The 25,294-nt window shown below is 37.3% G+C and overlaps 4 protein-coding genes across 8 annotated transcripts; 1 reads left to right on the plus strand and 3 right to left on the minus strand.

The window, feature by feature from the left end:
* Positions 1-104: 104 nt before the first annotated feature.
* Positions 105-3,372, minus strand: LOC147562963 (protein neprosin-like). Of its 2 annotated transcripts, XM_086633010.1 has the most exons (7): positions 2,661-3,372; positions 2,487-2,573; positions 2,183-2,398; positions 1,490-1,654; positions 1,255-1,308; positions 988-1,134; positions 105-636 (listed from the first exon to the last, which is right to left on the minus strand). In XM_086633010.1, the coding sequence occupies exons 1-7, from the start codon at positions 2,895-2,897 to the stop codon at positions 262-264; spliced, it is 1,281 nt and encodes a 426-aa protein (XP_086489136.1). In that variant the 5' UTR covers positions 2,898-3,372; the 3' UTR covers positions 105-261. The 2 variants fall into 2 exon arrangements, with proteins under 2 accessions (XP_086489136.1, XP_086489143.1); XM_086633017.1 differs by lacking the exon at positions 988-1,134 and having other exon boundaries at positions 2,661-3,343.
* Positions 3,373-7,725: 4,353 nt separating this feature from the next.
* LOC147562964 (protein MODIFIER OF SNC1 1-like) lies at positions 7,726-15,312 on the plus strand. 3 transcript variants are annotated; one of them, XM_086633028.1, is made up of 10 exons: positions 7,726-7,908; positions 8,560-8,633; positions 9,162-9,242; positions 9,335-9,379; positions 9,520-9,889; positions 10,010-10,106; positions 10,537-10,614; positions 10,686-12,373; positions 12,456-14,963; positions 15,055-15,312. In XM_086633028.1, exons 2-9 carry the CDS (start codon positions 8,602-8,604, stop codon positions 14,958-14,960), a joined length of 4,896 nt encoding a protein of 1,631 aa, XP_086489154.1. In that variant the 5' UTR covers positions 7,726-7,908; positions 8,560-8,601; the 3' UTR covers positions 14,961-14,963; positions 15,055-15,312. The 3 variants fall into 3 exon arrangements, with proteins under 3 accessions (XP_086489154.1, XP_086489162.1, XP_086489170.1); XM_086633036.1 differs by having other exon boundaries at positions 7,772-7,993; XM_086633044.1 differs by having other exon boundaries at positions 7,778-8,055.
* Positions 15,313-17,242: 1,930 nt separating this feature from the next.
* Positions 17,243-20,397, minus strand: LOC147562965 (Pectin lyase-like superfamily protein). Of its 2 annotated transcripts, none has more exons than XM_086633065.1 (8): positions 19,957-20,397; positions 19,664-19,792; positions 19,281-19,448; positions 19,003-19,038; positions 18,712-18,919; positions 18,125-18,206; positions 17,911-18,019; positions 17,243-17,820 (listed from the first exon to the last, which is right to left on the minus strand). In XM_086633065.1, the coding sequence occupies exons 1-8, from the start codon at positions 20,290-20,292 to the stop codon at positions 17,422-17,424; spliced, it is 1,467 nt and encodes a 488-aa protein (XP_086489191.1). In that variant the 5' UTR covers positions 20,293-20,397; the 3' UTR covers positions 17,243-17,421. The 2 variants fall into 2 exon arrangements, with proteins under 2 accessions (XP_086489191.1, XP_086489183.1); XM_086633057.1 differs by having other exon boundaries at positions 19,003-19,041.
* A 3,990-nt stretch (positions 20,398-24,387) lies between these two features.
* LOC147562966 (histone H2B.5-like) lies at positions 24,388-24,986 on the minus strand. The gene has a single exon (XM_086664695.1). It carries the CDS (start codon positions 24,905-24,907, stop codon positions 24,497-24,499), a length of 411 nt encoding a protein of 136 aa, XP_086520821.1. The 5' UTR covers positions 24,908-24,986; the 3' UTR covers positions 24,388-24,496.
* Positions 24,987-25,294: the final 308 nt, after the last annotated feature.

The raw sequence follows: 25,294 nt of genomic DNA on the forward strand, positions 1-25,294 counted from the left end.
CAAAATATTTATTGTATCAGACTTATGTATAACCCGTCTGAATGGAAGTTGCAGGTTCAATCTGACGAGTCATATAGATTTTGGGATTTGTTAACCGTAAGAAATGAAAAATAATGTATTATTAGGTATATTTATATAATTTCTTTTTCCAAATTTACATACAAATACCTAATGGATTATCCATGATAACTAATAATCTTTGGTTGAAACCCTGAACAAATACATAATACTGTAAAACCCCAAAAGTAAAAAAGATAAATTCTAAGGACATTTAATATTTCTTCCAGGTCCTCCATAATAAAAATAAATACCCCAACTTCTACCGCTTCCTCCTCGTATACTATAACAATTTGGATGATCAGCTAATGTACGAAAATTGGATGGTGGGATTAAGTTATTATCCCAATCAACAACTTGTAAATTTCGAAAATAAGATGCTTTGCCATATCCTTCTCCTGCAAAATGACCGCTTCCCATCTGTGTCGATGTATGAAATCCTGATGTTCGAGAGTTTACTATTTCTCCTCCAAATTGTACCATGCTCCCATGACTTCTTAGATGAGTAAATAAGACATTTGGCCAATACCCGACTAGATCTGACCCGTATTGAAGCCACCAATGACCATGTTTAGGATCCTGAACGAAAAAAAATTAAGTATAACTTTTTGTTTACCTTAACTGCAATTAAACAAATAATTCAGATCTAGGCGAAATTTCACGCATTTTGATAGTCTTGAGGGCAGTTTTATCGGTAATATGATGTTTTCTTGTAGGACTTCATCGAACCAAATTGGTCGATTTGTCAACAATTTCTATGTTTACCATCAATAAACTCTCCCAGTCCATTTCTTCACAAAATAGTCCAACATGTGGTAAGATCTTTAGAGGGCCCTCGGGTTACAAATGTGCGAGACTGCCCAAGTATGCCCACATGCTTATGAGTCGGTCTCGATGTGATTTTTGGTGTTGTAGTAGTGTATAATTTACCTTCCAAACTAATATAGTGATATCGTATTGTTTGTTATTGTATGCTGATATTGGAGAGATGGCTGCTCCAACTGCAATTTTATTACTTGTTTGGACAAAACCAGAGCAGAGCAAGTTGTAACATCCAGTCCTTTGATATGCATCTATCTTTGAACAGGATTAACATGCTCTAATTAATATAAAATTATGAAAACCATCAATTAACTTAACATGAATAATTAAGAAGAAAAAGATGGTGAATAATCAACAAAACAAGTAAACACTTACCGTCCAATAAGTGAAAAACCTAGGACGACTATCTCCATATAGTTCTGGACTCACCTGATAAAAGAAATAAACTTTCCAATGTTAAAATGTAAAATAATTGATTTCGTTATAACGTATGAAGAAAACTAAATATTTTACTAGAAACTTGTAAAAGCAAATCAAAATTATGATAATCATATTCTGTCAAAGAATCCTACACATAATGGAGAGAAGATAGCACAAAGAATTTAAGTACCTGCCAACCGGCTTCAATAGTATTTAGGTCACGGCCAAAAGTACCCGATATCACCCAAATTTGCGACAAACTAAACTCATACGTTTTCGTTACTCGGGGCGCCCACACATTCAAGCCTGCTTTTGCACCATAAAACTGACTTCCACTAACATATCCAATTGCATGCTGTATTTGAATAATACAAGCAAATTCATATAATGAAAAAATTGGATTGAAATTGAAAAAGAAGGAAGTTGAAGTCTTTAATGCAATAATGGTATAATTAATGGGGTTTCAGGAAATTATGGACTGCACATTTATGAAGACACCCTTTAATGTTAAAGAAAAATGCACATTATTTTCAATGGCACCCATGAAAGTCTGGAAATTGCAATAAAAGGAAACTTTTCAGTAAATGAACACCAATATATTTCTACCTACCTACCAAGAACTTAATTCTGTTCATAATCAACAAAAGAAAATAAAAGAAAAAAAAACAGAAATGCTATTTGGCTCGAAAATGGGGTTGATCACATCTGAAAACTGCTCAGACCAATGGGAGCCGATCACATTCAATCCGAGGCCGGCCTCCAATCATATTATGGGGTTTTGGGAAAAAAAATCATGGATTTTAGAGATTTCAGTCTTTGGATGATTTTGATCAAAACTCATGAAAATAAATCATGGGTATCTTCTCTTTTTACTAGTACTAACCTCATGCTCATTGCTTGAAGAGTCTCTTCTAATGGGTTTTCTTATTTTTCTTCCATATCTCTTAATAGAGCTAGCTCTTAATATATCTTCTTCTTTAGTCCTTCTTATAGGAATTGTTCCTTCAGGGCAAGATTCACCATTAGTCCTCCACAACTGAAATATCTCATCAGAATCCGATTTCATCCTTTCATAGTTTTTCGGTCTCTCGGGCGAATCCTACAAAAGAACACAAATGAATTCTTGATTATATTCAAACCAAAAACAAAACAAGAATCTAAAAAAAAAAAACAGTTTTTTGTAGTACCAATGGTATATGTCCATGTAATTTAGGATGATCAAATGCTGGTTGTTGATGAAATAAAACACAATCTATTAGATCACCATCAACACTCTGCAACAAAAAACACCCAAATAACCATGAAAATCTAGTACTTTCATATCTTTAGATCAACAAAAGGAAAAGGTTTAAGAAGATTACTTGAATTGTTTTGAGACTTGGCTTGTTGATCTTCCTAAGATGAGCTCTAATTATCTTCAATCTTTTAAACTCTTCATTGGAATGAAAAGTTTGATTTACGAGTATTCGATGATTATTGTCGACCTTCCATGAAATTTTTGTGGAGATTATAGGATGAATACAAAAAGAGAGAACAAGAAAGAAACAAATGAAAATGGGGATGATTGAGGAGGAGATTTTGCTATAGCTAGATGTCATTTTGGAAGAATTTCTATGTGTTGTTCCTTTCTTATAAAACTAATTGTTTTGTATATGAGATGTTGGTGTTGTCTTGTCTTCTTATGTGGGTTTTTTCTGTAAAGAAGACTTCAAACAAAACTTAACTAAAACTTGTTTGAAGAAAAACCCAAATTCTCTTTTTCTAGCTTCAATCCTTTAAACCCTATCTAGTACGTAATAGCGACGATTAGAGACTAACATCCAAGATCAAACAGTAACTCCAAGTTTCTTAGATCACTTGAAATCTCGTTTATATACTGACATGTTATAGATCGTGATCCTCTGGCAGAACTATATCGTCGTGAAATTAGTAGGATGCACAAAAATTAAAAGTAGAAGTTTGTGGAGTTAATTATAACTCTACCAATACCTCCAACTTTAATAAGTACTTCAAAGCTAAGCTTTCATTGATTCCATTTACTATCAAAACTTTCTCAATAAAAAAATTATAATCAAAAGTTCAAAACACACTTTCTTTTTTGCATTTCTACTAATAGATTTCTTCTTTACAAGTAAAACCATCTTTAAGATTTCCAATAAAAATTAACCACACTCAATGGGAAAGATAACTTAGAAGATAGTATATATTTATTTACTTGAACATACAAAATTTAAGATGGAGAAATACATCCCATTTTTTAAAATTCACTTTCTTGCACACCTCTGACAAACATAGGTTTCAGTCACTACCTGACTGACTAAAGAAGGAAAAAGATGTGGCTTTTCTTTTTAAGATTTTCCATGTGGATATTATATATATAAATATATATATATATATATATATATATATATATATAATCTTACTTCCACTTACAACTTTTGTTTGTATTGTCACTCAAAGTATTAATGAAACATTTGTGTCATTGATTTTGTGTTGTTGAGTAAGATTCTCCAAGAATAGTTAATGAAAATCTGGGTGGGTCTACGTGCGTTCTAAAAATTTGTCATAGGACCACGGCCCATCCCTCCTTCTGTAATCCCCGTAGGGCTTGGCCAAGGCAGTCCAAGAACATCCAGATTGGCCTACGAGGGTGTTTGATTTTTGCACTTATTATTTATTTTCACTTAATAAGTGTGGGCCGGCAAGTCCGTGTTGTGCAAACCCAACACCGACTAGACCCAATTAGTGGGGCGGCAAGACTGAGAGCGGAACTATGACAAATTTTCGGAATGTGTGTAGACGCTTCTTACAAATTATGTAGTTAGGATGATGCTACATCAAATTATGAAATATGACTCAAAGAAAAAGAGCTTCGGAAGATTTTTTTAACGAGAGACGGATGGAGTTTAGTACATTGGGTATCTCTAATGCAGACAACTTGGGTTTTAAGTATTAGTTAATTAGGATTTAAGAAGGAAGGATATTCTGTTTTTATTTATTCTGCAATATACATACTTTGCTTTGATAGTGAAGAAAAAGAAGAATAAAAGCTTGATTCAAGGGAGTTCTTATAAAATAAATTCCTTTCTTTTGCTTTTCACTTCCCTAGATGTTCTTTTTTATGGCAGATATGTGTACTTTCCCAGTTTTAAATTGACAAAAGAAAGGTATCCTACTTACCTTTCTTATGGCTGACCACCCTTCTCTTTCTCACTCAACATTTGTTTTAGAGAGAGAAACTTAGTAAGTGAAATGCTTCTAATGATTCACATAGCCTCACAAGCAGAGCCAATGACTAGCTTTTCTTATTAGTGTTTTTTTTAGGGAAATGATAAAGTTACAAAAGATTTTGACAAAAAAAAGTTCCCAGTTGACGTGGCGGGTGTGGTTTCAAACTTTGACCAAATCTAGGCCTTTGAGAGATGAAAATCACAACCGCTACATCAACTGGAAATTTTTTTTTGTCAAAATCTTTTGTAATTCTAGCATCTCTTTTTTTTTAAATTGAAATCTTGAAAAGAGAAGTCATGAAAGATAATAATCTTTAGACCAAAAAGAAGGTATCTTACCTTTCCTATGGTCTTTATGAAATCAACTCAAAAATCCAACAAAAGTCTTGAGACAAAAGTTTTAAGTGGTCAAGCAAAATAAGTGTTAGTCAACTATAAAGGTAGTGGTCTCCTTGGAAAGATTTGAAGATTGGATCTTGTAAGTGGAAAAAAGAACCCTAAGAATGACATATCATCAAGTTTCAACAAAAAAAAAGACATATCATCTCTTACTTTGAAAGCATTTCATTGAGAAATAGTAGTGGAACTAATAAATAAAGTGGTATCCCTTTCAACAAAATAAATAAATAAAATAAAGTGGTATCCCCACTTAAATCCCTATAGTAATAAGATAAATGAATATTGACAGAGGAATTAATGTTAGTTTAATAAACTTTTTTTTTTTGATGAAGAATGTTAGTTTAATAAACTTAAAATGACACAATTCAATTATTTTTGTTTTTTTTTTCGTCTAAAGAGTCTCGTAAACCAAAAGACCGTAAATATGCTAAATCTTTTTGCAACTATATATGAAACATGAATAGTAAGCACTGGTATTAAGGGTTATACCATCTCAAATTAGAATGGTTAGAAAGACTTGAAGGGAAAGGGTGATGGTCCATGGGAGTTCTTGCTTGAAGAACATCCTTCTTTTTTTATCTCTCTCTCATATGGAGCAAATGAAAAGTGTGAAAAGGGTTTCAAAGTTAAGTAGTCATGGCCCTGGGTGATGGTGAGATGATGATGACAGTAGGTGTTCAAAGTTAAGTGGGTTAGTAACCAAAAAAAGGAGATATTGCAAAGGAGAGACAAAGGGTGATAAGACATTTTATTCCTTAATTAACATTTTTTTTTCACATCTTCAACACCACTAACTTGTAAAGTGGAAGATAAATGGAATTATGGAAAGACTTACAAATTGGATATGTCACAATGTTGTCAAAGACATTATGAGAATCTCTCGGATTTGTTTCTTGTTCTTTTGTTGGTTGTAAATTGAACTCGGAGTTGGCATATATTTGAGCTAAATATGGCCAAAACTTCACCTATGCTCAAATCTCGCTTTCTTGCTCACAAGGCGACAGTTGAGTACGATTCTTAGACAAATTATGTGGGGACCATGATTGATTTGGATAGCATTCAAAGCTGCAAGCTCCATTTGTTGAGTTTGTGAGCTCCATCAAGTGAAGTAGGTGGGCCGTGGGCACCTCACTTGGGTGCCCCAATAGGCCCAAGTCAAAAGGGGCTCGGTCGTGCCTTTAACATGAAGTCAATAGGGCTCGGGAGTGCCCTAGTAAGCTCCATTTTCTCGCGGTAAAAGTTCGGTCTCTTAGGACAAAGCCAACGTGGGAGGGCTGGGGCTCCCAATTTGAATTTTGGGAGCCCCAGCCCAGCCCGTTGGCTCCCCAACCCGGGAGCCCCAGGGCTGGGCTCCCGGTGGGGCTGGGGGGCTCCCAGTCCCAAAATTGTACCGTTGGGAATCCCCAACGGCTGTATTGGGGTGGATCCCCTATTAAAGGGGATCCACCCCAATACTAAATCCCACCTCTCTCTCATTTTTTTTTTCTTTCTCTCTCATTTTTTCTTCTTTCTCTCTCATTTTTTCATCTTTCTCTCTCAATTTCTTCCAGGGTAAACTCCAATTTTTCATCTTTCTCTCTCAATTTATTTAATGGATAGTCCAAATCCCAATTTCAATAATTATGGTTATGTAGAAATGTTAAATTCCGATTTCAATTATGATGAAGTTAATTTATCGAATGATGTGGTCGAAGAAAATTTTGATTGTAATGAAACGCCAACGTCGTCGGTAAAGCGTTATACTCAAATAGATGATAGTGTGCTCGTTAATGCTTATTTACATATTGCCACCGATGCGATTATTGGCAATGATCAAAGAGCGGGTACTTTTTGGAACAAGATTACCAAACACTTCAACGAGCGTACAAATCAAAATTGTGTAGCAAAGGGTCTTAAATGTCGTTGGAGCGAAATTAACAAGCAATGCGCGAAGTTTTGTGGGTATTTGTCATTGTTGCAAAGGAACCCAAAAAGCGGAGAAAATGATGATGATTGGGTAATTACTATTATTACAATTTGACAACATTAAGATTTTTTTTTTACACAAAGTTGAAATTTTAATTTTAATTTTTGCAGTTAAACTCCGCAAAACTATTGTTTAAACAAAACAATGGGAACAAAGATTTTAAGTTCGAACATTGTTATAAAATTTTGAAAGACCATCCCAAATGGTCATCAAACTTATCTCAAGCTTCGTCTAACAAAAGAAAAACTTCTTTGGACCAAGACGAAGGATCTCACTCCACAATCCAACAAAGACCACTTGGAAGAAAAGCAAGCAAGGAGGCTAGAGATAAATCTAGAAGTACTGAAACTTCTACAACGATTGAGTTTTGGAAAGAGAGAAATGCGAATCAGGAGAGTAGAGATAAACTTCTCAATGACGCCATTAATTCGGAAAAAGAAAGTCGACTACTTCAAAACAAACAATTAGAAATGAAAGAAAAAAAATTAGTCATGGAAGAAAGAAAATTAAACGCTAAAGTGTTGCAAATGGGGATAGACTTGGTGGGCAAAGATACTTCGAACATGACTCCCGAACAACTTGCTCTTCATAGGATGTTGATCTCAAATTGGCAAAAAAATAATGGGGGTGCATTTTAGTGATTCTAATTAGATCATTTTAATTATGTATGAATTTTAATTATGTATGAATTTCAATTATGTATGAATTTTAATTATTTATAAAATTTTAATGATTTTAATTATAATAATGTAATGGGTGAAAATTTAAACACAAATCTCACACGCGTACACCACACATGCACATTTTTTGGATTTGGGAGCCCCACGTTGAAATTGAGCCCCGAGGCTCCCAAAATTGGGAGCCCGAACCCCACACTGGCTTTGCCCTTATGAGCCGCGTTGGCATTCCCTCGTAAAATCCTCTTCTTTATTTTTGTTAAGCGATGCGATAAATTACTACTACTTTTTTTTCAATTTCAGATTGATTTTAGTCACCTTCTTGATTTTGTATCAGGTCTTGATCCTCTTCCCCCTCTCTCTCTCTCTTTCTTTCTATTTTAGGGTTTTATCAAACTGAAGAAAGCATTGTTACAGCCTAGGCAAGTTATTTCACATGATTTCTAGGGTTTCATTGTTCTTTATGTATAACAAGAATCTTGAGGTTTATGATTTTATTACAACTACTTAAATGGATCTCTTTTCAATTAATTTTAGTTTCTTGCCTTAATTTGATCAGTTTTAGTTGATTTTGTTTGCATTTATCTTACCAAGATTTCCTTACAATCGTCGTCTTTTAGTTAATTTGATTGAGGAAGGGTAGGCAATGCTGCCTTGATAGAGGAAGTATAAAATTAAGTATTGATTAGTGAATTGAGAAAATACTTAGTTTGTGGTTACCCACTTACCCTTCCATTCGAATGATTATCATCTTCATAATTTTGACAGCTTAGTAAATTTTAAGTTATTACAAGCTGATAACAAAATAGTGTGATAGTCAATCGAACTCTTGAGGAACTGTGAGAAATTGCAAGTATTTTCTTTGAATTAGCATGTAAACCGCGGAAAACATACTGATGAATATTTTTGTCTATTCATCCTTAATGAAATAAAGGTTGTTATATTTTTCGACTCCTTGTTTTGGTCGGATGACATTTTGATTTTATAGGTCTATAATTTGACTGGATGTCCTTGCAATTGCAATTGAACTATGGCTTCGAGTATGCTGTCCGGAGAGCGAAGGTATGGAGTTTTTTTTGTGTAATGTAATATCCTCTGGGTCTATCTTTGTTATCGTTCAATGACTTTGCTCCTATTACTTGCGTAACTACAAAAATTCGTTGATTGCAGTTGTGTTGTCTCTCAAAGGTCTGCTACTTGCAGAACGAGCATTATTTTCCACTTTTCTGGTGTACAAGTGTAGTTTGGATAATTTAGTTAGATGATGTTTAAATATTACTACTTGAATTAATCCATTTTCGTACTTTTTCTGGATTTCATCTTTTGAGTTTTTACTACTGTACTACTACTCTCATCTTGGGCATTCTTTTCATGGCTACAGTATATAATTTTGAGCCTAGTTTGTTTCATCATTAGTCTTTCATGAAGTCCTTTTGCAAGTGTTTACTGTTTGAAATTTTCTCGCGAGAGTAGTGAACTTTGGAATGTACAAAACTCAAGAGTTTATGTTAATTGGGAAGCTTTTCGAAGAATTATAGTTTCTCGTATCTATACATAAAATTCTTTTACTTCCCCTTATGATTGTCGTAGGTATGTCTCTGCACGAAGAGGGGGCATGACTGTTTTGGGAAAGATTGCAGTTCCGAAACCAGTTAATTTACCAAGTCAGAAGTATGATAGTTTGTCTTACTGTTTTTACATTCCTGTATTCGTTACTTATTCTTATATTCTACTGACTTTCAGCTTAATTTTGTTATTTCAAGGTCGGAAAACCATGGTAATGACCCTAGTGTGGAAATCGTTCCGAAGTGAGTCAAATTCTTGGTTATGACTTTGTAGGTTTTGTACAATAATTTACTGACTTTCTTGTTCCTCCCAAGGAGTCTTGATACTTTTTGTTACCTATTGTTGCCTTAATATTGTTTGCTGGTGTACGTACGTTTTACAGGGGTAACTTGAGCTGGGGAAGCCGTCAGTGTTCTGCATCGAACGCGTGGGGCTCCTCAGCATTGTCACCTTCTAATACTGGTGGGAGTGCTGGTTCACTTGGTCTTAGTAGTCGTCCTTCATCTGGTGGAACTGGTACTCGGCCATCTACGGGTGGTAGTGAAATTTCCCATGACCCTACTTCTAGTGCACGGGGTTCAAGTTCCCGCCCTTCGTCTGCATCAGGAGGATTTACTTCATCTCTAACATCAAGTGCAAGGCGTCCTCTCAGTGCAGAAACTAGACCTGGTAGCTCTCAGCTATCTCGATTTGCTGAACCTGTATGTGAAACTTCAGTTGCCTGGGGGGCATCTGGAAATTCACAAATTTTGGTATTTCTCAGATGTTTGCAAACATTGTCATATAGCTTGGAGATAAATTAAGAACCTGTGTTTTCGTTGGCAGCTAGTGCTTCCCTTGCCTGTTTTTCTTAATAATTAATTTACTTACAGGCACATTCATACTCCAAGGATAATGGATTCAGTTTGAGTTCTGGAGATTTTCCGACACTTGGATCTGAGAAGTGCACCGACTCACATGAGCAAGAAGGTTTTTCTTTTTCACTTCAAGGGTTATTTGTCTATTGTTTGACATTTCAATTTGACTTTAATCCTGAAAACAAATTCAAATTTTACCTTTTCAATGATTTAACCGCATCAGGGAACTCTCTTATTAATGATTTCGAACTTTCAACTTATGTACCTATTAACAATAAATAGGCTTTCAATGTCCTAACACTAACTGTGCTGTCGAGACTACACATTGCCATTGCAACATAGCGACCTTTCTAGGGTCACTGAATTCGTAGATGTATCATGCTTTATAGTTTCATAGATGAGTCTTTGCATGTGTTGATTTTTGGTAGCATCCCATTCCCAGGTAGACTTCCTGCTTTTTAGGGACCATCAGAATTATTTCCTGTAACTAGTTTGAGATACATAATCAGGCGTTTGATTGCTAGATCATTACTTTATGGCAGATTGTAATTCACAGAAGCGTCCTGTCTCAGCTTCTGGAGTGACTACTGCCAAAGAGAAGTTGGAAATTTTGCATACTGGTGGGTAAACAATCTCACAACTCTAACTTTGCGACTTCAGCTTTTACTCATTAGCTTTTCTGGTGTTTCAGACGACAACTTCGTAGATTCAAACAGAAGGATGGGAGCTATGAATTCCTGGAAGAGAGACGGTGGTTCTTCCCCATATGATTGTGTTGCAGTCCCAGTAAACACGGAAAAGTGGCAGATGGGAACCCACCCATACACGAATCCCAATATACATCCTCAGCATTTTGACTCATGGCATGGGCCACATGGTGCTCCTGGACGCCCTCCTCCTGATGGTAGATGGTATGGACCTTTAGGTGGTCCTCCAGGTCCTGGTAACTATCCTGTTCCAGTAGGAGCTTTTGCTTATTATCAGCCTCACCTTCCAGTTAGGCCTCTACCTAACTCGCAAGCAGTTTTAAGGCCAGGAAGTAGTCCAGGTGGTTATCACCCAAGGAATGGAGAGTCATACCGACCACATGTACCTGAGTCTTTTGCTCTTCCTGTTATGCCAGTCAGGGGAGCTGTTCACCCAGGTTCATTACCTTATGATGGCTATTTCCATCCTCTCCATGCACCGTACAGTTCTAGGGAACGAGATGCTCCTCTCATGGGAGTGGCAACAGGTCCCTGTGTTTATGGTGGGTATCCGGTAAGGAATGTCTGTCCAGATACAGTGAATTTTGATGTAAGACCTGGTGAGTATGGTCCCAGAAACCCAAGAATGGTGAAGGAACATGTAGATGATGGGCACCTTCAAGGTAGTCAACAAGGAGAAGTGGTGAAGGAACATCTGGAAACTAGGCAACCTCAAGAAAGTGAACGAGGACCTCCTTTTAAGGTTCTTTTGAAGCAACATGATGCCCGGGAAGGAAGTGATGGTAAAGAGAAGAACATGGAGCCAGAGTATGCCGGGACAGCCAGTACTCGACCACTTGTGGGAGGGAAGAACCCTGCAACACCTTGTACACAGCCTGTTGAAACAGGAAGTCGACCTGGAACACCAATGAAGGAGGATGCTTCTGGAGTGAGGCGCAGAATTGCTGAATCAGAGAATTTCTCGAAAACATTCCCTGCTGAAGTTTCTTCTCAATCTGCTCATTCTCAGGGAAGTTCTCATTCGGCCCCTACAAGCTCGAATTTACCAGTCAGGACCGAGAAAGTTGGTGATGGGTTGATGGAGAAACCAGAAACCTCATCTACAACGAGAGAGGTTCTTTATTCATCTAATAAAAAGAATCACAGTCTGATAGACAGAGGTTCACATAGTAGAGCTCGAATATCAGAAGACAGATTCGAGGTTGCACATGTTCCTGCCGAAGAGGTGAGGGCAAAGCCTTCTAGGGCAAATGTTAAAGTGGAACATTCCGCAACTTCTGGTGTTGTTACCCCTGAAAACATGGCAATAAACACAATGCTACCTCCTCGTAAAGATGTGGTTTCTGCAAAGGATAAGAGACTTGAGCCAACAATCATCCGTGGAACTGTTGTATCTAGGCCAGTCTCTGGTTCTGCTGGAGCTGTATCAAATTCTTCTGGTGATGGGTTAATGGCTCAGTCTCATATACAAAGGAGAGCTCAGGGTGTCCAAAGTAGACGAGAGTACCGAGGTAAAGGAAAGTTTGGCATGCAGGACAGTGATGAATGGAGACAGAAATCTCATGTTCTATATGCTACTCAAGAAGAAACAGAAAAATCTGGACCCAATCTTCACGGCCAGCAAGGAGGCGATTCGCATGATAACTCCTATGTCGACCCAATCGAGGCGCAGGTAACTAATTCTCCTTTTCTTTGTTCTTTCTTAGGTGTGGTATTTCTTTGATGGTCTTAATTGGATCTGTCTTCCTTGTCAGCGCACTAAGATGAGAGAGATAGCGATACAACGTGCAAAACAGCTGCAAAAAGAGGAAGAAGAGCGGATTAGAGAGCAAAAAGCCAAGGCCCTTGCGAAGTTGGAAGAGTTGAACAGGCGAGTTCCAACAGAGATCTTAAATGACAAGTCAGATCGCCCTTTGCCAACAAGTGGGTCTGTCGAGCCCAAGCAAGAATCTGATGCAGGACGATCACCTGATCACAGAAACACTGATAGGTTACCCAGCCCGGCTGTATGTTTGAAGTCTGACTCAGTTACCGGTAAGAACAAAGCTGCTTCTAGGGTTTCTGAGTCGAATGATTGTTTGAAAACACCGTTAAAAACCTCAGTACGCCCTCCCCTCGACACTGAGGTCACCAAAATCTTGCCTTCGCCGTCTCCACCGCCCCTTGAAGTTCAAACTACATATAGTGCTAGTCAGGTGGCTGCACCACCAGTTCATGATACATTTGTTACCAAACATAAGCATATGGGCTATAAAAGGAAGCAGAATATGCCTCTGGATAAGAATTTAAATGACAAGTTAATACCCACTGGAAACCATGGGGGAATAGAGATTCATGGTAGCGTAGTTGGCGATGCAAGTGGTTCTAGTGGTGGATCTAGCTTGCCCACTAACACGACTACTGCTGTTGAGCCACTGCACCAGAAGAAGAAAAATGGCAGGAGTGTCAAAAACAAATACAAAACGGATGAGGTTTCAACAAGTGCACCTTCTTTACCAGCTTTAGTGCCGTATGAAGGACCCACAGAAGCTTCAGCTAACATGAGTGGCCCTGTGGTTCAGGTACAAATTGCGGAGGAGAATTCAGACAATCGAGATGCTGAAAATATGGTTCCTTCTACTGAACAAGGACTATCTCTTCCAAGTGAGGAAGCCCATGGAAGAGGAAACAACCACTGGAAGCCCCAGCCTCGTGGAAGGGGAAATACACATGGCACTCGATCAACAGATAAGTCCCACAATAATGATTCTGTTGTCTGGGCTCCTGTTGCGTCGCTGAATAAGAATGGGGCTTCTGATGATCATGACAATGGTAAAATTGAAGTTCAGACTCCAGGGCCAATTGAAACTGGTGTGCAGAATCGCCAGAGGAGTAGGAGGGCCGAAATGGAGAGGTACGTTCCCAAGCCTGTGGCGGAGGCATTGCCCCAGGAAGGAACTACCCAGCGACCATTATCTCCATCTGTTAATGAAACTGTATCAAATCATAACAATAATACTGGGAAAGCGGAAGCCCTTTCTTTACCTACCAATAGTAATAGGCCTGATAGCTCAAAAGCTGGTTTTGCTGTTGCTAGGAATGGGGAAAATAAGAACAGTAACCATGGGAAAAGACAAGGATTGTGGCGAGAACGGGGTTTGACTGAATCACCGGAAGTTCATACTTCCCAGGAGGGATCATCTCTTTCTTCAGATCATAGCAAGATCGTTCAGAAGACCATTGAGCGGCGCCAACCCTCGAAGCCAGAGACTGGCTCAAAAGTTCATGCATATGAATTCGACAACTGGAGTACCCCGACTAATCCTATCTCGAGTGAACCGGTAACTGCCCCTGCTGGAGGAAAATACCAGAGAGTTACAAATAGAGGAAAGCGGCAACAGTTCAAGGGTGACAAGGTTACACCACATAGTTATGCTTCAGATCCCAAAGATATGCCTGGTGAAAATACTGATAAAGCTGCTCATAGATTGGGTCCATCCGATATCAAACCTATATTCGTGGAATGCCATGACACTAGGGAGCAAACTCCGTCATCTCATTGGCAACCAAAATCTCCAGCTTCTTCAGTTAATAATATCCATGGCCAGGAGCACAAAGCCCATGGAGCTCAACGAGTTACAAATCAAACTGGCAAAGCTGCTGAGAATGAAGTTCCTGCCCAACGTGGTGGGCGGAATCAGACATCCAGAAACATCAAAGGTAACTGTGGTGCTGTGCTGGGGCAGCCTCAGTCTGATAATTCCAACAGTGTAATGCCAAGTGGACAAAGAGAAGAAGCTAATAAAGACTCTAAACATATAAACTTGGCCAATGTAGCTTCCCACTCGCAAAGCCAGGACAAAACAAGCTCAGCCATAGCAGCAGTTCCTGGAAATATATATAACCAAAATGAACAATCCTTTTCCTCAGGTCCACAGAAGCAGCACGGTCATAACAATGGTCGTTTTGGTAGGGGAGGACATGAAGGTTCCCAAGGAGGTCGGAGTTCAGCAGTCCAAGGTGGTAAAGCTAAGCAACAACACCACAATGGCAGGAGGAACAACTCACATTATGAATACCAGCAAACCAGCTCTAACTTCAATGAACCTAATGAGTCGTTTGAAGGCGGTTCTTCACGTTATAAGGGTTCAAGATACCATGATAGAGGCGGAGGTGCCCAAACCCACTCGAGACGTGGAGGGTCCAACTTCTATGGACGGAACAGTGGCGGAGTAGAAGTAGGCGCATCTTCTGGTGGTAATGGAGATTGGTCGTCTTAAACTGTGAGTCCTTGTCCCTAAAATTATATGCTTTGTTTACGTGTTTCGTCTACTAAGGTCTGACTGTTTGTTCGTATTCTTTACATATTTGGAGTACTTCATTCAATGGGAAGGAGGGGTCTTATATGGCGACGAGACACCTTGAGGAAGTACGAAAGTAATGGAGGTACGAAGTGAATGATCTTTTGATTTTCTAAGATGTAATTGGGTTCTGAACAGATTGTTGCTTCTTGATCGAACTGTCAGACCTTTTGGTAATTTTTCGCCTTGAAGTGTCTGTATATTTAGATAGTAGTGTGTTTTCTCTATGCTCAGTGAAAAAGTAAAAAAAATACTCCCACTTTATTCTCCATCTCTTCAATTGTTTAAACCACCATAGGATCAACCCCCTTGTAAAAACCATTACTAATTAGGGTTTTGTGTTGTGTATAATGTGCCTCTGATTACACATCCTAAACCTTCATTTTCATCATTGGCGTCTCTCTACTCTTTTCCTTCTCTTTACATACTAAGTAGTGTTTGTTTTTCTTTCCCAAGCCTGTTTGAAATCATTCTGAGTTAGAATGTTTGCTTTTATCTGGTTCATTATGACAGAATCTGGCTTATCTTCAGAATTCATTCGAATTCGGACGACTCAGATTTCTACAATGAGAATCAGATTCTGGACACATTACACCACTTTAATCTATGCTCTGTCCCCATTTCTTGAAGTCACTGGACAGTGAGTGGGTTATGGGGAGTTGAAAAATGGAAATAGATGCCACATGTTCTGATGTCTTTGTCCCACGTGGCATGTGGGGAGACATGTCAGAGTAGTTCCACGTGTCTAAAGAAGAGTCTAGTGAAATGGGATTTGGTATCTGAAAGAATCAGCTTTTGTTTAAAACTGTGAATACAAAAATAGATGGGAGAAGGAAAAGAAAGAAAGTTGGTGAAGGGATGTGGTGGGGAAGAAGAGGAGAGAGAGAGAGAGAGAGAGAGAGAGAGAGAGGGCCATGGCCCATGGATAGTTGAATGCGCATGCGGTGCCCCTTAAAATGAAACTTTTGAAAGTAATTTCAGAAAAGGTGGACGGTGCACGCTAATGGGTTATGCCATCTTCCAACTTAAACAAGAGACTAAAAACAGTCTGCAACACCACTTGTTAATTAACCCTAAAAGTAATTTTAACTGTCACACATACATTTCAGCCAACTCTAGTTCTAAACCCAATAGGTAGACGAGATGAACACAACGGGTACATGAAACTAAGAGATTAGCTCGCCCAAAACCTCGAGAAAGTTTGCTAGTAATACAAATTTCAACAATGTAAGAAGCCCTATGTGGTTGGGTCTCGTGCGAGTGCACAACATGCACCCCCACCACGGGCTATTGTTCTTTATCATCTCCCTCTCCTCCATCACCACCCACCTCTTTCTCTCTCCTTTTTAGCCGGTAGAGGTGTTCTTCCCCTTCGTCAAAGGCGAAAAGAGTAAGAGGAAACTTAGAGGGCAAAAAGAGAGATTAGTGCAGAGTTGAAAAAAGAAAACCTTTCGGTTAGGGGGCAAAAAGACAATTAGTAAAGAAAAACACAAATTAATCATGAATATTAGTATTACTTAACTACTTAATAACAACCTTAATGGGTTGTCAAAACTTACAAAAGAAAAAGCTTATTATAGCTCAAAAAGTGTGAGTAAAAGTAATAATAATATACACAAATGTGCCTTTTATCTTATCCACTTGTATTATAAATCTAATTAATCTGTTTACCAACAGATTAAGATTAAGTACATCGTTTATAATAGAATCGGTAATTAATGGTGGATTTATGATGTGGTTTCTTGTCATAAACCAAATGATGAAGTCAGTTATCATCTCTCAGTCATATACTACTAATTTTTATATTACTATCTTTTCAATATTTTGCTTCTACACTTTACCCTTTTTCAGTTTCTCCTGTTGATCTCACTGATTCTTCCAATTTCCATTAAGAAAAAGCTGAGCTTAATTGTTGGTGGTCATCTTTCAATAAGGTAGTGTTTTTTTTTTTGTTATTGTCTCAATTTGACTCGTATGAATCTGAACTATCTGAAATCTAAGTCAGTATAAATCTCACTTAGATTTCAGATTTGACTTAGAGAAAAATATAATCTACCTTAGTCTTTTTACAAAGATATTTTCAAGGATTTGTGCTAGTACGTTTATCGTTCATTGTTATTCTGTTTTCAGATTTGTTTTTTTTGTTCATAATATTTATGCTTTTCTGGAAAACGTCGACGATAGCTTGGGGAATAGCAGAATAATCCCGAAAAATTCAAACCTCCATTTACATAAAATTCTCAAAATCACAATACAAATCCTAAAACAAGAAGAAAAAAAACACAAATTTGAATAAGATCAAACAGATAATTACATAAATGTCATTGAAGAACAAGAAAATAGATGTTCTTACCCATGACAATAGACATAAAGTTATAGCTTAGCAACTCAAATCATGTGACCTAGCTGGTCTCTTATTAGCACTTCTACTTCTAACACAATAATCCATACTTGAAGGAACAAGAGGAGCATAAGATTTTCCATATGAATTCCAACATAACCCTTGTCTAAATCCTCTCGATACGGAAGATTTTACTAACTGAATATTAATCAGATCAACGTCGATACATGGTACATTGTTACTACAAGCCAGATAAATTGGTTGGGCCGCGTAAGTACCCGTTATTTGATTATATTTCACTCCTGATATTGCTACTGCTTCTGTTTGGTTCTTGCATTTTTGCTTGTCACAGTAGAACTGATCGATCATAATTGGAACTTTAACTTCAGAAACTTGAATGTTCGAAAATGAAACGTTCTTGACTAACCCAATTCCGCCCTATAACAATAATATATATGAAACTTAGCTTATGAGTATTTTTTTTAATTGAATTTTAGAAGTTGGAGGTTTGAAATTTAGTATATTTACCTGCCATGTTTTTATCCGAACTCCAAATAATGTATTTTGCATGTTTATATTATCGACAACGACGTTTTTTACACAGGCTGCACTCTTATCTTTTCCCAAGCTTCCTAGACTGTACAAAATAAAAATAAAAAATCAAATCGTGAACGAAAAATAGAATTTCAATTCATTGAAGTATACTTCTATATATATAGAGAGAGAGAGCTTATTTATGTACCTAATCCCATGTCCAGGACCACAATTTATGTGATGAACATGAACATTAGAACATCCTGTTTGTATGGATACACAATCATCTCCTGCAATTATATATACGTAATTGATATTAAATTCAGAAGTAAGGGACGATAGAATATATAACATATATCAACATAAAAGAAGTTAAAGAGCGAAAAAAAACATGTGTTATTTGTCACATCAATATAGGTTTTATTTTGGAGTAGAAACTTTTCAACATAAGGAAGAAAAAGAATTCATTTTTTTGTCTTACAAACCCTAAAAAAATAGAAGTAGGTACAAATGTATAGGAATGTGTTTGGTGAGGGTATGGCACTAGAGAGTATCTCATCATGGCCCATTAAAAAAATGACATTTTTGGCAATTCATTTTTAACCCACTACATGGTGTTTGATGATTAGATTCTCTATATTCCATAGTACATCTGCCACGTGTTTGACATTGATTGGCGAAAAAAAAGGCGAACGGGTTGCTAATACTAGAGTCGTCAATGTCGTTAAAACAGAAACAGAGTAACCGCTAACAAAAATATTAGGAAGTATAGGAAGTAATGGTTTCCAATCTTACCACATCCAATGTCGGAGTGACGAATTTCTACATCTTTACTGTTCTGAAGATGAATACCGTCGGTATTAGGGCTATTTTCAGGTGAAGAAATTGTAATGTTATCAACTATTACAGATCCTGAATTGTCGAATTTTAAGTGGCATAGAGGACTGTTTATGATTCTGATGTCTCGAACTGTAACATTGTAGCTCGAATAGAATCTCAAAGCCTGGAAGTTACAAATCATTAAGAGAAGGAAAAAAGAAAAAACTTAAACTTATGTATGTAATTCAGCAACATATAATTTCTTACCGTTGGTTTCATATTCGGTATGTGTTTGTTGGATGTCTTCTGCAAATATAATTCAAAAAAAAAAATGTTAGTTTCATTCTAGTCATGTTAATTCGAGTTGCCACTTCAACAAATCTTTAGAGTACTAAACTTCAATAGAACTCAAGTTTCTAATATTCGAGGAGTAAACCAACGGCTAGGACAAGTTGAATTATATCTAGTCTGACTGTGAGAATAGTCCCACGTAGAAAAATGGTACTCTAGTAAACCAAGAATATATTTGAAGAGAAGTTTTTAACCTGAATGTAGTTGAGTTGAGTGAGTTCCCACCAAGCAGAACCTTGGCCATCAACAATACCACTTCCCTGAATTGTGAAGTTCTCAATCCACTTGAAATTTATCCATTGAAATAAACTTGATTTCTCCCAAGAACTTATCTCTGGAGGAGCCAAAATTGTTCCATCTATCTGTTTTTCAATCAAGCAACCCCAAGTTAGAATCAAATATGAAAAATGCTAAGGAACAAGAAAAACTAGGCAGACTCTGGGCGAAAATCATACGTGTCTTGTTGTGATTCGTGTTTATGATGATTTTGATTCATTCAACTACAAATCACGACAAGCCACATAAAATTTCTGCCCCAGAATTTGAGAGCGAGAGGGAGAGAGAGAGAGAGTTAGACCTGAAGAACAAGGTGAGGCAAACAAGGACCTTGGAGTGTTAATGGCCTAATTAAGAACTTGAATTCAGATGGAATCTCAATTGTTGATCCAGCCACTTGACATGCAGCTTTCCATGCAGATTCGAGTGCCTATAAATTGAGATTCATAAACTTAATTCACTACAAATCAAGAATTTGATTCCTTTACAAAAGATAACCTTTTAAGGCCAATAAAAAATGAACCAAAAAAAAAAGAATATTCTTCAAAAATTGAACTTTTTAGAATCGATTTTTATGGGTATAGTTTAATTCACCTTAGAATCATCTGTAATTCCATCACCCTTAGCTCCAAATGATAAAATATTGAAAATGCTAGAGTTTTTTGGGTATGGGTAACAAGATGGTGGTGGAGGTGGTGGTGGTGCAATTGTTGGTGTGGGAGGGGGAGATGGGGGAAGTTTTGAGCCACTATGATTGCCACCACCACCTTTCTTCTCTTTGTGATGGTGATTTTTATGTTTGTGAGTTCTAGACTTCCTATGGTGAAAGTGATTCTTCTTTGCTTCAACTGAATTTGTTGTAAATGAAGTCATGAAGATAACAATCACAAGAACAAGAATTAACATAAATGGGTTTATGGGTTTCTTCATCTTTCACAATTTCTAGAGAGAGAGAGAGAGAGGGAGGAATCTAGAGAGAGAATTAGAGAGTTTTCAGGTGTACTCTGCTGCTTGCTATATGGAACAGAGGAGGAGGAGGAAGGTGGTGGTTAAAAACGGTTTAAATAAAGAGAAGATTCCGAAAATGACCCTGACTTTTTTATTGTGAAATGGTAAGTGGTGGGCTCCTGTGTCAGTTTGGAATGTTTGAAATAAAGAGAATATTTTTATTTATTATTAAACCTGACCACTTTAACAGCTGATGTGCTCTAAAAAGGTAAATTTTCTCTTTATGCTTCTGTCTTGTAATTATTAATGACTACATTACCCTTCCTCGAGATGGGACTGGAATCAAACAACGAAAAGGCCTCAGTTCAGTTTGTTTGGTTTGGTTTGGTTTGGTTTGGTTTGATTTAGTTCGATTCTAAGAGATTTTAAATTGGTCCACTTTGAACTTCGCTTCTATTAAGGGCGTCAATGAAAGATCAAATGAGACTAGCGTATCTTCTCTTTAAACAAGGTTGTTCTTTAGTTCTCTCAAATTGTTTTGTTGAAATAAAATAGCGTATCTTCTCTGTAAACAAGGTCGCTCTTTAGAGTTTGAAATTTTTCAGGTAAAACTTTAGAGTTCTTCCAAATTGTTTTGTTGAAATAGAGAGTACCAACAAAAAAGTTTCAATGTTGATCACGAACGTTCTAATAGGAAATACTTTACCTAACTATAAGTACATAATGGATGTGAGACATTTAATTGCCTTTATTATGCATATATCATGTACCAAGTACAAACGCATACCAATATGAAGTGTATAAAATAAGGGAGGTATATAAAACAATTCAAGAAAAAACTATCCACTTGATACTAGATGTTGTTTTTGTATGAATAAGCACCAACCTCTAAAGTTGGAATATGGGTGCTCTTAGGTTTCAAAACCTAACTTTAGGAATATTGAGATCTAACTAGGACACTCAATTACTATATTGGCTTCTAGAGAGTTGTATGTGAATGTACCTGAATAGCCTTATTAGTAGAATATAGATTAGGGGCTTTACTATCAACTTTATGAAGGGAATTTTGTTGGCCAACAACCACTTAAGCAGCTAAATTGAATTAATTTAAGGTATCGTCTTCCTATCGGTACATGAATTATTTAGTATAGTTCACACTGAAACGTGGTCAAATCAATGAATAGGCACTCTGAGCTGATCAACCAAAACTTTTCATTTTGATCGTCTCGTATGCTCAAGATTACTCCATATACATTATTTGTCTAATCTAATTATTTATTTAGTTTAGAAGATTCTAATAAGAAGTATTAATGGTGTCCTCTTAGGGTCTCATAGATTGTGGTATATAGATTTGGAAGTTCCACAACACAAAAAAAAGGATTTAGAAACTAGGTTTCCCTTTTCAATTGGGTATGGGAACCTTTCAACAAAAAAAAAAAAAATTGGGTATGGGAACATTTTGGTCATTATAAATGTGGAAGGCATGTATTGTGGATGGACAAGAAACCACTTCAAGGAATGATATGATTTAGTAGGATGGAGGGGATATGGTCTTTCTTGGAAATATGGAGAATATTGGTGGTTCACATGTTCATAAGATGGGAATTATTAAAAAAAAAGTGTTCTTGCTGCTTTTCTTTTTCAAGTCCAAAACTTCTCTATTTCAACAAAAAAAAAAAGTCCAAAACTTCTCTCTTTCCCTCTATTTGGCTTTCTTTCAAATGAGTTAACATCATAATATACCTACTTAGTTTCATGTCCTCATCTTGCACATGGTGGGCCCACACGTGGGAATGGGACGGTGCCATTCTTTTTCTATTAAAAAAGCTAGGGGTTTGCAATGTATGAAGAGGGTTAAACATAGACATTGTGAGCTCCCAAAGGCCAGCCTTCATTTCCATTCACCTCCTTCCCATGGCTTAAAAAAACATTTAAGGATAGTTGATAAGTTTGTACTTATACGCTTCTCAAACGATAAATAGGCCAACAACTCTTGGTTGGAGTGGTAAGAGGCAGTGGCGAGGCCAGGAATTTTTCTTTCTGGGGGCACTTATTCATTATAAAAGAAATGTCTTGTCGTAAGTAAATAAAGTGTTATTTATTCATAATGCCTTAATTTAGTGTGTCAAATACCTTCCAGATGACCCTAATAAAAAGTTTGGTTCAACACCATAGATTATAATATTTAGAAACGAGGAAAAAATAAATCTTTTGTGCATGTTTGATTTTAGAGAAGTCTAACGAATTCAACTTCAATATGCAGGAGTTGAGATCAAATATATTAGTCGTATTTTGTAACAAAATTTGTACGGGGACCACCGAGTTTGAGTTGTACTAAGTAGAAAGTGTTTGATCCAATTAAAATTGTTGGACTTGAACCGCCTATTCGACCATTATTAAAGGTCATATTATACGATTTTTTTTATAAATAATCAAGTTGAGTAATTAATGCGATGACTGAAATATACTTAAAGAAAAAAGATGTTAACGTTTTGTAAATAAACACCGCTTCATTTTAGAGAGAAAACGATAAACATAAACTTTGTTATTTAATGGATAGTTTAGAGAAATTTTCACGTACAAGAAGATACACTTTTACATATAATATGAGTAATAATATTACCCCATGGTGGGATTTGGTTTATTTGGCATGGGTTTGAGTTTGACTGTTTGAATCACTACATTTATCTCTTAACATTGGTGGTGGGTATACATGGCACTGTTTTCCCTATGTTAGAGGGTTTGGTTCCAATCTTGTAAGGGAGGTCACCTTGGAGCTTGTGGGGGCATGCGCTCCCACAGGCCCCTTGGTGGCCTCGCCCCTGGTAAGAGGTATAGTCTTCACCTTAGAGGTCAAGAGTTCGAAGCACGCTAAATAATTCAAAAGAAAAGATAAATAAGTTAACTCAAACTAGTGATGTCATTGGGATAGTTCCACTTGTTCATTGGCAACCTATGACAGGTTACAGGCTGGTCCTATCCGACTGAACATGCAAGTCGATCTGGGCAAGCCCATCCATCCACCAGATATTCTAAGGCTGAGCCCATAGAATTTTGACACATCGAACTAGCCCGATGACACCACCAGTTCAGACCAACCCACCAGCAACACCTTTTATGTGAGATATACCAATATAAAGATACGCCCTTAAAGAATCTAACTGTCTTCGTGACGAACACTATTAAAAATGAAATTGAGTTGGGGTTTGTAAGAGAGGTTGTGCCTATAGAATTTCCAAATTATTAAATTTCTATACGGGTCCATTTAAGAAAATTCAGCTTATCCAAGCCTTGGGGCCAGCCTGCGTAAGTTGCGCCCAACCTTGCTATTCGCCAAGCCACGCCCGGGCCTAGGCCACCCATTTTACACGCCTAGACTTGCTAAGGTCTGTCTGTATTAATTGTGCCGAACCTTGCTATTAGCCATGCCAGCCAGACCTGGTCCCTAGCTCACCCCTTGGGTGCGTGCACCTAGACTGGCCCACCCTATCCATTTCCGAGCCAACAGGCCCTACAATGCCCTCCCATTGACACCATTAGACAAAGAAGCTAGTTGAACTTCACCCACATCGGTTCAGAAAAGCAAGTAGGTATATTGGACCCAATATACCTACTCGTTCATTGGGCCCAGTTTACATACTTTGGGCGAGACAAACCAGTTATAGGCTGCCAGTGAACAGGCTTGGTCGATCCAAACGATTAGGGATATTGGGCCGAAGTCTTGCATAATTTGGGAAATGTTATATACACTTACCATTTCTGCCTGCTACCCTCACATCTCCTTTGATTTGGACAAAAACATATATAACCAAAACGGGAGTGCATCAATAATTGCCCATAATTTAATCCCAATAACAAAAATTTTCTTAGGCCCAATTACTGCTAAAAGCGGTCCCCACCAACCTAACTTCGTAAGTTATGCGGAAAAAGAGGCCCTGATTATGATTAAATTGACCTATTTGATTTAGATCTCGGCCGTTCTTAATACTAATTAATTAGGGTTTCAGATCATTTTAATCTCTACTAGAAACAATTATCGGTCTAATCCATGTGCTGAAGAACAATAATAAGAACAAATTAGCAAACCAGAATTCTTAAAATGTATTAGATTCCCAAATAAACCCAAACACCATCAAACAATTTTCACTAAAGAAAAAAAAAATATGAAAGAGAAGAAATTAAAACCCTAAGCACTAGTGAACTTAGTAACAGCTTTAGTACCCTCAGAAACGGCGTGTTTGGCTAATTCACCAGGTAAAGTAAGACGAACAGCAGTTTGAATCTCCCTTGATGTAATCGTTGGTTTTTTATTATACCTAGCAAGTCTTGATGATTCTTGAGCTAATTTCTCAAATATATCATTAATGAAACTATTCATTATTCCCATTGCTTTACTTGATATTCCAATATCTGGATGAACTTGTTTCAATACTTTGAATAGATAGATCTTGTATGTTTCTGTTGATTTCTTTGATTTCTTCTTCTTCTTGTCAATTGATGATCCTCCTTCTTTTGATGATGATTTCTCCACCTTTGGGGATTTATCAGCAACTGGTTTTTTCTCGGCGACGGGTTTCTTTCCGGCTTTAGGCGCCATCGATCCCGATCAGATTGGATTGTGAGGAAATTAGGGCTTTCAGAAATAGATATATAGAGAGAGGGATGGGGGGTTTGGTGATGAAGACGATAGAGATGAGTTGGTCAAGTATTTATAGGTGTTTGTTACGTATTAGGCCGATTCTGATTGGCTGGATTTGGAAGACGCGGATTACAGAAACAATGAGAGTAGATTGTTTGATCTTGACCGTTGGTTTTTGAGAGGACTCGATGAACACGTGGATCGGTTCTTGTTTGGCTTTACTAATCAGATACGTCTTGGGTGATTTGGAATTGGTGTCTAATGGGCACGGAACAGTATTGTTTGGTTCTCGATGTAGCGTGTTCAATCCTATAACACGTTGTTAGCACGGTAATTTCTGTTACA

This window comes from Eschscholzia californica, unplaced genomic scaffold (assembly GCF_041429995.1).
Source record: "Eschscholzia californica isolate CP2 unplaced genomic scaffold, dmEscCali1.0.p SCAF_1, whole genome shotgun sequence".
Lineage (NCBI taxonomy): Eukaryota > Viridiplantae > Streptophyta > Magnoliopsida > Ranunculales > Papaveraceae > Eschscholzia > Eschscholzia californica.

Bases quoted from the DNA above. Each gene is read 5' to 3' on its own strand.
- LOC147562964 (XM_086633028.1), top strand. From the start codon at position 8,602: ATGGCTTCGAGTATGCTGTCCGGAGAGCGAAG. The intron at 10,615-10,685 runs GTGGGTAAACAA...CTGGTGTTTCAG, and splicing joins GTTGGAAATTTTGCATACTG to ACGACAACTTCGTAGATTCA. The intron at 12,374-12,455 runs GTAACTAATTCT...CTTCCTTGTCAG, and splicing joins TCGACCCAATCGAGGCGCAG to CGCACTAAGATGAGAGAGAT.
- LOC147562966 (XM_086664695.1), bottom strand. From the start codon at position 24,907: ATGGCGCCTAAAGCCGGAAAGAAACCCGTCGCCGAGAAAAAACCAGTT.
- LOC147562963 (XM_086633010.1), bottom strand. From the start codon at position 2,897: ATGACATCTAGCTATAGCAAAATCTCCTCCTCAATCATCCCCATTTTC. The intron at 1,135-1,254 runs GTAAGTGTTTAC...TCCTGTTCAAAG, and splicing joins GGTTTTTCACTTATTGGACG to ATAGATGCATATCAAAGGAC. The intron at 637-987 runs GTAAATTATACA...TTTTTCGTTCAG, and splicing joins TCACTATATTAGTTTGGAAG to GATCCTAAACATGGTCATTG.
- LOC147562965 (XM_086633057.1), bottom strand. From the start codon at position 20,292: ATGAAGAAACCCATAAACCCATTTATGTTAATTCTTGTTCTTGTGATT. The intron at 19,449-19,663 runs GTCTAACTCTCT...ATTGAAAAACAG, and splicing joins TGCCTCACCTTGTTCTTCAG to ATAGATGGAACAATTTTGGC. The intron at 19,042-19,280 runs GTTAAAAACTTC...TTATATTTGCAG, and splicing joins CTCAACTCAACTACATTCAG to AAGACATCCAACAAACACAT.